This window comes from Phyllobates terribilis, unplaced genomic scaffold (genome assembly GCF_046119375.1).
Source record: "Phyllobates terribilis strain yellow unplaced genomic scaffold, ASM4611937v1 Scaffold_3__8_contigs__length_932513732, whole genome shotgun sequence".
Lineage (NCBI taxonomy): Eukaryota > Metazoa > Chordata > Amphibia > Anura > Dendrobatidae > Phyllobates > Phyllobates terribilis.
This window is the reverse complement of record NW_027362763.1, coordinates 831,125,811-831,141,382: the sequence shown is the minus strand read 5'-3', so window position 1 is coordinate 831,141,382 and position 15,572 is coordinate 831,125,811. Positions and strand designations below refer to the sequence as shown.

The following is a 15,572-nucleotide window of genomic DNA, read 5'->3' as shown; positions in this document are numbered from 1 at the left end:
AGTTTCAGCCTTCACCATGGACCCCTTCATAAAGCAAGGGAAGACATCTTTATAATACAGAACAAACATCTGTAATCAGATACATCACATGGAAACTGCTTCAAGCTTCCTCCAACTGAACTGTTCGAGCCAAAACTTTGTGCCAATTCCAGAAGGTACCTCCAGTTTTCCTTTAGGCGGAGTTCACACGATGCGTATTTCATGCGTTTCCGCGGCGTTTTTGCAGTTGCGTAAATGCCGCGGAAACGCATGAAAAACGCATGGTAGAAGGGAAGCAATGTTCCCCAATGGAAATCCGCATGTGCTGTGCCCATGATGCGGATTTTTCCGCAGCGTTAACGCTGCGGTCAAAAATCCGCAGCATGTCAATTAATTTTGCGGAAACGCGGCGATTTCGCCGCCATTGACTTGCATTAGAACGCGCCAATTCCGCAAGACTGCATCTGTACTTGCGCTATTGGCGCGTTCTAATATGCGGATGGTACCCGAGTGTGGAGGAGAGGAGAGTCTCATCCACACCCAGGTACCATTAAAAAAGCTGTAAAAAAAGAATAAAATAAAAAATAAATGTATTCTTACCTTCTGTCGGCCCGCACAGCGCTCCCGCTTGGTTCCCGGCACTTGCAGTGAGTTGTAGGACCTGCGCTGACGTCAGAGTCATGTGACGGGTCACGTGACGCTGACGTCGGCAGGTCTTTCAATTCAAAGTTGCCGGCAGCCGGGAACTTTGTAAAGCAGGACAGCGCGGGCCATCGGAGGTAAGTATATACATTCTCTCGGGTCACACTATATAAATCCATGCTGTTTGCATGGATTTATATAGTGTGACCTAGTTGTCAAGCACTTTCCAGGTGATGCTAAAATCGCCTGGAAAGCGCTTGTGAATCTGCATGCGGAAACGCATGTGAATCTGCATGTGGATCCGCATGTATTCTGCAGGAAAAACGCATGCACAGTCTGCATGCGTTTTTTCTGCCAGGGAGATGCAGAAATTTTCTGCTTCATTTCTGCATCGTGTGCACATACCCTTACTGTCAGATGTTAAAATTCTTAGTTTATAGATTACTGGAAACTCCAGAAATCAGTTTGAAGTCGGCACAATGGTGGCCGCAGGAAACACCAGCACATTCATCAAACTGAGGAGAACGCAGGCCCCACGGCTTGGTCTATGCAGCCTTCAGGGGCTAAATTACATTACTCCAAAAAGTACCCCAAAAAGGCACCAATAACTTTCATTTCATACATGGTTGACTAAATATCCTAGTGTTCAATCCCTTAAGGACAATGATTTTTCCTTTTTTTTCACTTTTGTAATTTCCTTCTTCACAGAGACTTAAAGGAGTTGTCTGGTCTAAAGTTACAAGTCTGCAGTCACTATGTGAATGCTGACATTGTAATCAGTGGGTGCTTCAATGATTATCCCGTGGCGCAAGTATGCGATTTGCATTCTCCTGACCACATTACGACTGTGTCCGGCCTTGCTCAATGCAAGCGTTTCGAGCGAAGCGGGAAACAGTCTAGTCTGGGTTTGGCTGGAAATATGCACATCACCGGAGCATCCTCACAGCTGTGCACGTAGTGTGGATTCACAAGTCTGCAGTAACTGCAGACTTGTAGTTTTAAACTGGCCAGATCCTTTCACTTTGATTCGCTGTAGTCAAAACTGGGTGAGGGCTTGTTTTCTGCATGACAATTAGTTTTATTGACATCAATTTAGGCTATGTGCCCACGATGCAGAAATGCTCGGGATTTTTTCCTGAGCGTTTCTGCATCTCCCTGGCAGAAAAAATACATGCGGATTGTACATGCGGATTGTACATGCGGATTGTACATGCGGATTGTACATGCGGATTGTACATGCGGATTGTACATGCGGATTGTACATGCGTTTTTCCTGCCAGGGACATGCGGATATGAAGCGTTAAAAAATAAATCTATACTTACCTTCCGATGGCCTCCGGAGTCTTGCTTCGCTCCGTCCTGGCTTGCCGGCAGCTCGCGGTACACTACACTGAAGGACCTGCCGTCACATGACTGACGTCAGAGCAGGTCCTTCAGTCCACCACGATCTGCCGGCAAGCAAAGACAAGGAGACCGGGGGCCATCAGAAGGTAAAATATTTTTTATTTTATTCTTTTTTTTTTTTACAGGTTCTATGGTACCCGGGTCCGGAGGAAAGTCTCCTCTTCTCCAGACCCGGGTACCATCCGCAGATTGAAAAGCTTGGATTCCGCATGTACAGATGCAGTGATGTGGATTCCATGTGTTCCAATGCAAGTCAATGGCGGCGAAAACGCAGCGCTTCCGCAAAATAATTGGTAGTGCTGAGTTGTTTTTTTTCCGCAATGATAACCCGCAGTGGAAATTTCCGCAGCATGTGCACAGCACATGCGGGTTATCATTGGGGAACATAGCAGGCCTTCTACCATGCGTTTAAGCGTTTCTGCTGCAGCATCGTGGGCACACAGCCTTAAAATTATTTGCTTTTTTTTAATAGGTCCTTTTAGGTAATGTGAATCTGTGTTTGCCCGCATCTCTGGTATAAGGGATTGGAAAAAGTGTGGCCCCCATGGACTGGGAGAGCCAAAGAGCTGGAAACAGCGGCGTCCTAAACCATGCAGCTACCCCTGCCGACGTCCTTGGCAGGCATCTTACCAATAAATACAATAATGGAACCGGGAGAAGTGACTACAAATCATGCCCGCTGTGCCCCAGTACACTGCACAGCCCGGAGCACAGGGAATGGGGTTATGCAAGAAAGGATTTCCTTATTTGTTCTAATTGTCAGTACTGCATGGGGAGGGGTCGGGGTTGGGGCTGTTGATCAAGGTACAAGGGAACAACAACTAAATGTTTACCTTCCACAACAGTCAGTCAGTCTCCCGTTGCCATTTGGGGACATTAATTGCCCACTCTTGCCTTGTATTACATACTGCTCTATCACAGTATTGCAGTATACAGTGAAAATCTCCATCTCCTATGAAGTTCGGTCTGTGGCGGAGCTTCACAGGACCACAATTGCTGCCATAGTATAGTAACCCATCTACACATCTGTGCTTTTAAACAGGGCTGCCAGAGACTGATATTAGCATTTGAATGTTTAACTGCTGAACTCCATCCACTAACATAGCAGGCATCAGACAAGTGTTGAGGACCCTCATCCCCCTGCCAACATCCTTCACAATCATGTACATTCACAAGAACCTGTGTTAAGGTGTGTACGGACATAAAATACACTTACCTGGACAAATCGTGCTGCTCTTCGTAGGTCCAATACTAGAATCTAAGGAGAAAAAAAAAAAAAAGAACCTTAGTCATTAGATTTATTTTTTTCAACTTAAAAGAGGCTGTTCACTACTTTTACATTGATTTGAATAGGGATAGGTCATCAATAGGAAGCGGATGAGCAGTACCCTGTGGCGGCCACTACAAGTAGATGGTCAGCTCTGCAAGTGAGTACTTCTGGCTGGTGGCCATGACCGATGACAGCTGATCAGCGGTGGTGCCAGGTGTCAGACCCCAGGCGATCAGACATTGATGACCTATCCTAAGGATAGGTCATCAATGTAAAAAGTAGTGGACAACTTCTTTAAGATCAGTAAAAAGTGTCAGAAGCACAGGCTCTGATCTCAGGGTCGCCTTGCTAAACTATTTCTTATATGGCAGCACTCAAGTCCTCTTAATGATAAGCACATGGGGTCCTATATTCCTGAACCAGTGCCCCCTACCAGCTGACTGACAGCTATCCATCCTATGAAAAAAGTATAGGATCAGAGCGGTCAACCAGCGATGGTTGCAAGGCCGGCCCAGCGGTCAGGAATAAGAGGGCTAAGCGCTGGACTCACGCTGCAGCTAATTAGGAAGGTCATACAAAGCAATGCAAAAACACAGAAGCAATGCGATCAGGTCTCAGGGATGCTTTATGCCGCTCATGGATGGAAAAGCCTAAACCTGCTGACATATCTCTTTCCCCAGTTTGTATAGCAGTTCAGTCGAGTAGAACTACATTTACTTTTAACAATTTCCAGCACAGCTACTGGAGTGGAAGGGGGAACACATACATTACATGTGAAGCTAAGCAGCAAGCACTGACACATGTACTACATGAGTGACCACATTACCTGCCCGACTCCACAGCACCACCTACAGGCGGGGGATGGGAGTGTAACCTATGGAAGTGGATTGCCTCTACAATGCTGCACGTTTGCAGCCTTCAGGCATTACCTCATAAAATGGCAAAAATATTTAGTTTTTAGGAATTGCTTTGCTGCAGATATCGTGCTTCACATGAGAGACATTGTTACTGAATATCTTATGGGGGTAGGAAGGTCAGATGGGTTCCACTTGTAACTCATTGATACATTTTTATTTTTTGCCCTTCTTAAAGTAACAAGAGTAGTGTGTCTTTCATTTCTGAATAGATTCTTACTCAGTTTTGTTTTTTTGCAAAATGGCCAGAAAGAAGTTCATATGGACATACGTGTACATCCGACCCTACACATGACTGAAGCCGGTATCTGTCCACTTGGAGGGTGCCGTCAATCACTGACCGCAGCACATAAATTACATCATAGTCTATGACGCGAGGGCAGCGCACTGATGGGTTACTGTGACTCCTAAAAGCCCCCCATCACTGCCATCTTGGTCCTCCTCTAAAGCTCAGCTACATGCGGAGCTTCAAACAAGACAGCGCATTCACTATACATTGCAATACTGGTGTATTGTACCATACTACACATGGAATTGTTCACTTGCACTGTAGAGTCTTTAACCCCTTTCTGACATGTGCGGTACTATTACAAACACGTAAGGTCGCTTCCCTTGGGTGCGGGCTCCGGCGCTGAGCCCGCACCTTTCCGGTCACATGACAGCTGATCTGACAGCTGCGGGTGGAATCACGATCCACTAGTGACTGACAGCGGCATTTAATTCGCACTTACTGGAGACGTGTCACTGGCTCCGCCCATCGGCAACCCAGTCACATGACCGCAGGTCGTCGATGGGTTGGCATGACAACCCGGGGTCTGCAGGAGACCCTTGCAGTTGTCACTGCCAGATAGCTATGAGTGCCGCCCAGCGGTTGGCGCTCATAGCAAGTGAGCAAATCTGCTACACAAAGGCGATTTAAAAAAAAAAAAAAAAAAAAAAAAAAAAAAAAAAAGGTTTAAAACAATTTAAAAAAAATATAAAAAAAAGTTTAAGACACCCTCCTTTCACCCCATTCAAAATAAAATAAAAAATAAATAAATAAAAAAAAAATCAAAATCTACACATCTACCAAAATCAAATCTACGCTCAATCTACCAATATATAAAAAGAATTAATCCGATCGGTAAACGCTGTAATGAGAAAAAAAAATTCAACGCCAGAATTACATTTTTTTTCCCATTTTTTGGTCCCGGTACATTGCCTGCTATTGCAATTAAAACATTGGATATACCTCAAAATGGTATAAATAAAAACATCAGCTCGGCGTGCAAAAAATAAGTTCTTACCCAGCCCCTGATACCGAAAAATGGAGACGCTACAGGTAAATCAGAATGGAAGGTCAGTTTTAGCATTTAGTTTACATGGTGAAAAAAAATAATTGAGGAATTGCACTTTTTTCGCAATTTCACTGCACTTAGAATTTTTTCCCCGTTTCCAGTACACAATATGGTAAAACCAGTGATGTCGTTCAAAAGTACAACTCATTCCACGAAATATAAGCCCTCACACGGCCATATTAACCGAAAAATAAAGTTATGGCTCTGGGAAGAAGGGGCGCAAAAAACGAAAATGCAAAAACTGAAAATGGCCAGGACATGAAGGGGTTAAAAAGGCACTAAAAGATAAAAGTTTGACAATTCGAAGCACCCCTCTTTTTGCCCCCATAAAAAACAAATCCACACACCATATTTGGAACTGACACATTCATAAAAGTCTGCTAGAAAAAAAAATGAATAAACCCGATCTGTAAACACTGGACTGACAAAGTAAGGAAATAGACATCAATGAAACCATCAGCTTGACACGTACAAAGCTGTATTGAGAAAAAAAATAGAATTAGACTTACCGATAATTCGGTTTCTAAGGCTAAGTGACCACGATGCAGAAATGCTCCGGATTTTTTCTGCATCTCCCTGGCAGAAAAAACACATGCGGATTTTACATGCGTTTTTCCTGCCTGGTAGAAGCGTTTGTCAAGCGTTTTTCACATGCATTTCCGCATGCGGGTTATCAAGCGCTTCTCCAAGCGATTTTAGCATCACTTGGAAAGTGCTTGACAACTTGGTCACACTATATAAATCCATGCAAACGGCATGGATTTATATAGTGTGACCAAGTTACGATGCTGCAAATGCAGCATCAATAGTTAAAAAAAAAAAAAAAACACACACACACACACACACCACCATTATACTCCCCTTCAGATGGCCCCCGGTGTCTTCAACGGCTCACGGTGGTGTAAAAGGACCTTCCATGACGTAATTTAGTCATGTGACAGGTCATGCGACCGCTGACGTCGGGGGTCGCGTGACCTGTCACATGACTAAATGAAGTCATGGAAGGTCCTTTTACACTACCACAAGCCGCTGAAGACACCGGACGCACCGTACAGGAGACCGGGGGCCATCAGAAGGGGAGTATAATTATTATTATTTATTTATTTTTTTATTCTTTTTTAACTACAGGTACTATGGTACCCGGGTCTGGAGGAGAGTCTTCTTCTCCAGACCCGGGTACCATCCGCGCATTGAATCTCTTAATATCCGCATGTGCACATGTAGTCATGCGGATATTATGCGATTCAATAGCAGCAATTACGCGGCGTTTCCGCAAAATCAATGGACGTGCTGCGGATTTTTACGCAATGATAATCCACAGCGAAAATTTCCGCAGCATGTGTACAGCACATGCGGATTATCATTGGGGACCATTGTAGACCTCCTACCAAGCGTTTCCGTTGCGGCAATGCTTAATAAACGCATAATGGGCACGCAGCCTAAGACCATCCACGACAGCACCAACAGGAGGTTGCCTCCCCATCATAATTAGGGACAGGAAACACAAGAGGTTAAATAGCCCTCCCCTTACCTCCATCCGCAGTGTTTTCCAAGGAACACACAGTATAAATTATTTATTAAACACCAAGGAACAAAGACTTATTGGGGGGAAATTACCCATGTTGTCGTGGAGGGTCTTAGAAACCGAATTACCGTTAGAATTAGACTTATTTTCTCTAATCCCCTCCACGACAGCACCAACAGGAGAAATGCCAGAATATCGTTAGAGAGGGACTATATTATGCAGAACTTTTCTGCCAAAGGTTAAATCTTTCACAGATATCAAATCTAATCTGTAATGCTTGGTAAAGGTATGAACTGAGGACCAGGTGGCAGCTTTGCAGATCTGCTCGATGGAAGGGCCGAAAGTGCCAGCGCATGAGGCTGACATGGCTCTGGTGGAATGAGCTTTTAGCGACACAGGAGGAGGCAGATCTTGGCTTTTATATGCCTCTGTGATTGCTTTTTTGATCCAGTTAGCTAGAGAACTCTTGGAGGCTTTCTTCCCTTTGCTTGGTCCCCAGTACTGGACAAAAAGGTTCTGATCTTTTCTCCAAGGCTCCATCTGTTGTAGGTAGTAAAGGATGATTTTCCGGACATCAAGAGAATGGAATTCAGATTCTCTATCGTCTTTTGGATTCTGACAACACAATGAGAGCATTATCTCCTGGGACATGTGGAAATGAGAAGATACCTTTGGAAGAAAAGAAGGGTCTAGGCGGAGGATTATTCTGTCATCCAGGATTCTCAGATAAGGATCCCTGATGGAAAGTGCCTGGATCTCGCAGACTCTTCTTGCTGTTGTGATGGCTACTAATAGAGCTGCCTTCCAAGATAATTTGTCGATCTAAGTTTGAGACATAGGTTCGAAGGGCGGGATAGTTGGACCCTTTAGGACTATATTCAGGTCCCAGGTTGGAACCGTGATGGGCCTTCTTGGACATATTCTAGAGGCTGCTGTTATGAACCTCTTTATCCACCAGTGGTCAGCCAGGTTTTGGTCAAAGAATGAGCAGAGACCTGGACTTTTAGGGTGCTGGGTTTTAATCCTTTAGATCATCCTGCAAAAAGTCTAATATCCTGGCAATATCAGGATGAAAGGGATTGATGGGAATAGATCCATACCATGTGGAGAAGGTCTTCCATATTTTTAAATAAATGGCATTAGTGACCGGCTTCCTGCTTTTTTGTAGAGTGTCTATTACAACATCTGAGAGACCTTTGGCCTTCAGGATTAAGGCCTCAGAAGCCAGGCTGCCAAGCATAAGCTGTGGGGAGCTGGATGAAATATTGGACCATGACTGAGTAGATCGCATTCGGGAGGCAGAATAAGAGGGCCCTTTGGGTTTAGGCGGTTCAGAGCCCCAAACCAACTTCTCTTTGGCTAAAGAGGGGCGATCAGAATGGTCCTGACCCTGTCCACTCTGATTTTTTGTAAGGTCCTCGGTAGCAATGGAATTGGAGGGAATGCGTCGGCCAATCCGAAGTTCCATCGGTGAGAGAACGCATATATCCTTGAATGGGTCTCTCTGGGGTTTATGGAGAAATATTGATTCACCTTTGTATTCTGTCGACTTGCAAACAGGTTTACATCTGGGTGACCTCATTTCCTGGTGATTAGCTGAAACATCTTTGAACTGAGGCTCCATTCTCCCAGATTTATTTGCATCCTGCTTAGGAAGTCTGCCTGAATATTGTCAGCTCCTCTCAGATGAAGGGCTGATAGAAACAGGAGATGATGTTCTGCCCAGAAGAAAAAATTCTTGCCGAGACTTTTTGTAGGCTTCTGAACCTTGTACTGCCCGATGACAAAGATTGGCCACCGTTGTCATGTTGTCGGAATAAATCATGACTCGAGTTCCCTGGAGAATGGGACCTGCTGCCTTCAATTCTCTGAAATTCGAGGATTGGTGGTCCATCTCTTTGGGCCAGATGCCCTGGAAGATCTTCCAGGATAGGACTGCTCCCCAACCTCTTTTGCTGGCGTCTGTTAGAGAAGAGATTGGGTGCTGAATCCAAAAAATACCCTTGGTCAAATTTTCCGGGTTGAGCCACCAGTTGAGAGATCCTTTCACATGTTGGGGAAGAGATATTTTTGAGTTGAGTATCTCTGGAGATTTGTCCCAGCGAGAGAGGACAAAGTTCTGAAGGATTCTTGTGTGAGCCTGGGCCCAGGGGAACGCCTGGATACATGCTGTCATTGATCCCAGAACAGACATCGCGAACCTTATGGATACAGTCTTTTGGTTCTTTAGTATCTGGACACCTGATCTCACATTTAATTGTTTGGATGTTAGTAGAAAGGACCTCTTATCTTGAGAATCTAAGGGGTTTCCTAAGGAGACTGTGTGTTGATGGGGTAAGGTCTCATTTTTCCCAAATTATGACCCAGCCCAAGGACCCCAGCGTCTGTAAGACTATTTGAAGTAGCTCTTTGACGGGACTAGAAGGAGCAGTGATGAGGAAGTCGTCTAGGTAAGGTACGATGCAGATATTTTTTCCCCTGATGTATGCGACTACTTCCGCCATAATTTTCGTAAAGGTATGGGGCACTGAGGAGATGCCAAAGGGAAGGACCCTGAACTGGAAATGGCATACCGTCTGATTTAGTGAGACCGCAAACCTCAGATATTACTGGTAATCTGGGTGAATGGGCACATGGTAATATGGGTTTTTTAGGTCTACGGTAGCCATGACAACGTTTTTTCCGATCAGTGGGACTGTGGTTTTTACTGACTCCATTTTGAATCTTTGGTAAAGAATGTATTGATTTAGCCGATTCAGGCTGATGATAACCCGATGGGTTCCGTTTGTTCTTTTTTTTTTTTTTTTTTAACTAGGAATAATCTTGAATAATGGCCCTTGCCTTGTTCTCCTTCTGGCATGGCAACAATTACTGCTGAAGATAGCATCGGCTGGAGTTCTGATGTTAGGACCTTCTTGAGTTTTGCTGATGGGAGAGATATTACTTCCAGTCTCTGAGAGGGAAAGGAGGAACATTCTATTTTTATTCCTGACCTCACCCAGTCTAGGATCTTGTGGTTTGATGTTATTCTCCGCCATTGCCCTGAAGAATCCTGAGATTCTGCCTCCCACCTGTCTGGCATCATTGCCTATCAGAACGTTGGGATTGAAAAATGCTTCTACCTCTTCCTCCTTTGGGGTAGCTCCAGCTACTAGATTACCCTTTCCTCTGTATGATGGATTTTGTGTCCGAGGACGACGAAATAGCCTCTCTTTGGTTCTGGGAGAGACTTCTTTTTATCAGATCCTTTCTCCAATAATTCATCCAGTGCCAGACAAAAGACATTCTCCTTTGAAGGGTATGGAACATAATTTGGTTTTAGATAGGATGTCACCGCTCCACATCTTTAACCACAGTGCCCTTCTTGCGGTATTGGAGAGAACCGAAGTTCTTGCTGCAATCCGGACAGATGCAGTGGAGGCTTCTGCCAGGAAACTTGCTGCCTTTTGTAAGAGGGGCAGGGAGGCCAGAAGATCTTCTCTCGAGGTACCAGCCACCCTGAATATGATCCTAACTGATGTAACCAGCGGAACAGTGTTCTTGTGACACAGGTGGAAGCGACGTTAGTCTTCATCAGGGCGGAAGCTGACGTTTCCCATGACTTTCTAAGTAGACTATCCATCTTGCGGTCAACTGGATCCTTAAGCTGAGAAGAGTCTACAAAGGGTAAGGTAGTTTTCTTCCCCACTCTGGCCACCTGGATGTCGACTTTCCAGCATTTAGAGACGTCCTCATCTAAGGGAAAGCGATCCTTTAGGTCAGATGGAATTTTCAGCTTCCTTTCCGGAAATTCCCATTCATCTAGAATTAAATTCTGGACGTTATTATGAATAGGGAACACCATCTTCTTCCTTGATCTCAATCCCCCAAACATCTCGTCCTGAACCGTGCGACCATTCCTCAGGGGCTGAATTTTCTGCCTCGTACTTCCTCTTCCTGGATACTGAGGGACCCCCAGAAAAGGATTGTGAAAAGGTGGCCAAGGACGATTGGATCTCCTGGCGCACTATTCCTCTGACTTCATCCATTAAGGAGGGTTGTTCTTCACGTATGATTTTTTCAGTTCACGACTGACAGCCCTTTTGTGGGCGGATGGGAAGGGGGGGGGGGGGATGGATGAGTAAGATTTTTGTAACTGGCTGGGGAGCTATGGGAGGCCCCAGCCGTCTCCTCCGCTCACCATCCAGCGTTGCCAAAGCGCCGGAGGATGGTGCGGTCCCACAGGGAAGCGGGAGCAGCAGCGTGGAGGAAGACCGGGGTGATCGTTCCACGGCTGCCCGGCTAAGGTATGTGTGCCGGGGGAACAGCTGGCAGGCCACAGCCCCAAGAAGGAAACCTCTTCATCCCATTAGGGACAGGAAAACACTGAGGATGGAGGGAAGGGGAGGGCTATTTAACCTCTTGTGTTTCCTGTCCCCAATTAGGATAGGGAGTGGAGGGGATTAGAGAAAAAGATATTTTAACCAGTCTTGGAACGCAATGGTGGAATTGCATATATTTCACCATTTTACCCTCGTTTGGAAGTTTTCTTTTCTTATTCAGTACATTGTATAGCAAAATGAGTAGTGAGGAAGATGAAACAACGAAAGCGCAAAATTGAAAAATTGCCCTAAACGGAATGGGGGGGGGGGGGGGGGGAAGCAAAACTCCAACAGGAACTTAAGTATAAGTGGATATATGTGGTAGGTGCTCCTACCATACCTTTATCTGGTTTATCTTCCGATGTGTTGGCCAGAAGTGGTGCAGTGAGGACTTGCATACAATGGTTATAGAAGAAATTCAAGAACTCGCTTTTTTCAGTTTTCTATCAGCCAAAAAGGAGAAACAATATATATATTACATATAGCAATAATATATACAAGATGACAGTTTAAAAAAAAAAAAAAATTCTGCCTAGTATTATGACAAGCATTAAGCGCTGACTTTATAGCTGTTTGTGTGCAAGGGTTTTACATAACAGAGCCTAATACACAGGTTTCTTAGAAAACAATTAAGCCTGCCATAAGGTGCATGTGTAAGTATGTGTTACATGTGTGCACTATGCCTCTTTTGCAAAAATTAAAAAAAAAAAAGTGATGCTTTTACCCATTTGCATGTTCTTACATTAGCTGTTGCTAACATGTTCTCAGGATCGATCAGAGTCCGCAGGAGTCCCATCAGCTGTACTGCTCCTCCGAGCTCAGGGTCGGTATCACAAATCATCTGCTCAATCACAACATTTATCAGCAGAATGTCCTGTGGCCGGAAAAGAAAAATCACGTTACAGAGATGCACACTTGGATGTCTTTAGCAAGTTTAAAGGATAAGAAATGGCAGGTTTTGCATCTAAATAAAGAGGGCATTAAATACCATGTCTGTGTATAGTGTGGTATAATTAACCCCACAAAATCTGCAGCATGTTCATTCTGGCCATGGATCAACACAAAAAACAGGGACCTATATTGGGGCCAATTCACACGAGGATCAGTTAGGCAATCCATGGCAGAGATCAGCCAGTACTCTAGGTGTGCTGGCCCGATGTATGGAGGAAGAGCAGCTCTAAGCACCGGCGTGGTGCAGGTTATCAATAGGATGCATGTGTTATACAACTTATTTATGCAATTCCTAGATTTCTAAAGAGAAGAAATAAAAGGGACAGAATCCAATTAAGGCAGCAACATATTCCGCTTCATATAGATCAAGAAAGGCATCCTAGAGGTGGGCTACTTACATCATCGCTCTGCTGAGCCTCCTGCATGACAAACTCCCGGACCATAGATGGACTAAATTCTACCAGATATGAAAATATATCGGTTGCAGCTGCTCTAACTTGCAAGTCGTCCATACCCTAAAAAGAGCAGGACAATATTACTTAGCTAGAATACAATAGGAGACATGGCGGCACCTGCAGGGACTTCACACTGGAATCACAAATCACCTACAATAAAAGAAACGGATTCACCGCCGCAATATCCACAGCCATTAAAATAATTATTGTGCAGATATGAGTGCAGCTAGTGTGCATATACCGCCACGGTGAATATCTGCAGCATAAGTGAATTTATTGGGGATGTCAAGTGTGCAGCGGTGGTGAATTTAGGCTACAGTCCCACGATGAGATTTTGATGGTGAAAATATGCAGCGGCAAAAACTCATCGTGGGCCTTACAGTGCGTCACCCCCCACTTCCATTTCACATGGATGAGATTTCATAATCTCCACTGCAAATAAGTCTTGTGTGTAAATCGCCTAAAATCCTTTTGGGTCAGTAAATTATTTGGAAAACATGAGACTTTAGAAGAGTGATTAGATGTAAGAAATATATTCATCCTCTTATAACCTTATAGATTGGTGGGGGTAAAACACATAGTTCCCACAGCTTCCGAAAGAACGCAGTGTATGGAGCCATGGCCATTCTCAGGTACTGAAACTGAGTGTTGTCATGGACCGACACCATGGACTAATTCACAAAACAGTGGCATCAATGATTGTTCTGGTGAGAGATCCCCTTTAATAAGTAATGAGAGTGTGTGTATGCACATGGCACTGTACATAGAACAACATGCATTACAGTAAATCTGAATGTTTACATACCATGACAATTTCCAGGGCAGGAAGAATTCCTAGATTTGCCAAAGTTTTAAAAAAAGCATCTCTATTTTGAGGCTGTAATGTCTGTGAAAACGCACAGAATTCCTTAAAAAAATTTACCTGCAAAAAAAAAAAAATAAAAGTTTATATGGAGGGTTCGGTGTTAAGGTGGATTATATCTGTAAAGAGAAAGAAGGGGGAAAATAAAAAAAAATAAAAAAACAGTTGCATTTAGCCCCCGCAGATCCAGCACGGAGAGTCTCTCTGGTCCTCAGTGGCCACGGTCATATACTGATTGCTTGCATTCAGCGGCCTACGAGTTCACATGCCTTGGCAATGGAAGCCGTTGATTCCATTAATGAGTGGCGATGCCAGTAGTAAGGCAAGAAAGCCATTGATTGGCAGCAGTGATCATATGCAGACTACCAATAAAAGACAAGCAGAGTACAACTGTGGAGGAGAAGAGGTGGGGGGCGTATTTATATAAAAAAAAAAAAAAAAAAAAAAAAGGAATAAGGGGTAGGAGATGGGTGTGTAGTTTTTCTTTTAGGCCACATTCACAAGTTCAGTATTTTTCATCAGTATTTGTAAGCCAAAATCAGAAGAAAAGTATAACAGAAACACGTCACCAGATCTGTGTTTTTCGCCCATTTACAATTTTGGCTTAAAAATACTGATGTAAAAAACTCAAATACTGACTGTGGGCACGTGGCCGTCCTTACGCTCTACAGATGGATACAAACCAGCTGCTCTGTAACCATTTGAGAAGAGGCAGAGACTAAATAGACACTAGTGTTTAATACAATTACTGTCGGTAGGGTTAGGATATGTGAGCATATCATGGTAGTTTCGGCATGAAGGACCTTAGACTTGGGACATCTCTTACCAGTTCCCGTCTTTTATCCTCATCTGTGGCTTCATCCGTCAACTGTGCAAAAACTTCTGACAAAAACTTTTCATCTTCCTGCAGTGAAGAAATAAACGTCAAAACTGTACAGTTACCGATTCTTACTTCTCCAAAACACAAAGCAATACGATTAGAAGGGCTTGATGCAGAAAAGAATTGATCTGGTCAGCAAAACACTGTTCTTTTTCCAGGAAGATATCTTCTGCATACACCTCTCCACTCTTCAGGATAGGTAGCTTACTGATCGGAGGGGGTTCCGTCCTGCAATAACCTAACCCCCGTTACAATGGAGCAGCAGTGCACATGCTCCACTGCTGGGCCATTCATTCTCCATGGGGCTGGCTTTTCCAGGTATCAGAAAATGAAGCAGAAAGTCTACCGGCAATAAATATTCCCTGCTCTGTCGATCAGTGCAGGTCGCAGCAGTCAGACCCCCACTCATCAAGTTATCACAATCTTGCTAAAGTTAATATTTCTAAATACAAATAATCCCTGCATGAAACCGCTACAAGAAGAGGTCACACTGGTCACCAACAACTTGGATGACAAGATGCTTTAGGCTATGTGCCCACGATGCAGAAATGCTCTGGATTTTTCCTATGCGTATGACATCCCAAGTTACACGGTAAGAATTAGAATCATTAAAAGGGCTATCCAAGGAAGCCCTTCTACCTCCACTAGCACCTTTATATCAAAACAGAACCCGGTTCTAACCAAGATTACATTCTGTAGCGGCTAGAAGTATAGGACAATACTTACCAGGCCAGGGGTCACCTATAGGCTGCCAATTACCATATTAGTTCTGGTGCTCTTGGTAAGGGGGTGGGTTTATAATTAGGGACTTGGGTTATAAGGATGTTCTGGTATTTTACTTTTGTATGTAAACAGAAAAAAAAAAAATATATATAAGGAGTAATAGTAGCAATTTTTTAAACCAAACCATCCCATGCTTAAGATTCAGCTGGGTTTGACCACGTTATGCCCTTTATTTTTACACCCAAAACTCTGTTCTGTCATCATGGAAG

The 15,572-nt window shown here is 44.1% G+C and overlaps 1 protein-coding gene across 4 annotated transcripts in view; it reads right to left on the bottom strand.

Moving 5' to 3' along the window:
- The window catches only part of PPP4R3B (protein phosphatase 4 regulatory subunit 3B), a 57,236-nt gene that overhangs the window by 16,560 nt on the left and 25,104 nt on the right, over positions 1–15,572 (bottom strand). For 2 of the 4 annotated variants that reach the window (XM_073672441.1, XM_073672440.1), the window contains exons 5-10: positions 14,527–14,604; positions 13,644–13,760; positions 12,782–12,898; positions 12,157–12,306; positions 11,773–11,875; positions 3,242–3,283 (exon numbers count right to left, since the gene is read on the bottom strand). In XM_073672441.1, coding sequence (XP_073528542.1) covers positions 3,242–3,283; positions 11,773–11,875; positions 12,157–12,306; positions 12,782–12,898; positions 13,644–13,760; positions 14,527–14,604 — 607 coding nt within the window. The remainder of the gene's footprint in view (positions 1–3,241; positions 3,284–11,772; positions 11,876–12,156; positions 12,307–12,781; positions 12,899–13,643; positions 13,761–14,526; positions 14,605–15,572) is intronic. The other 2 variants (XM_073672443.1, XM_073672442.1) reach the window with 1 other exon arrangement.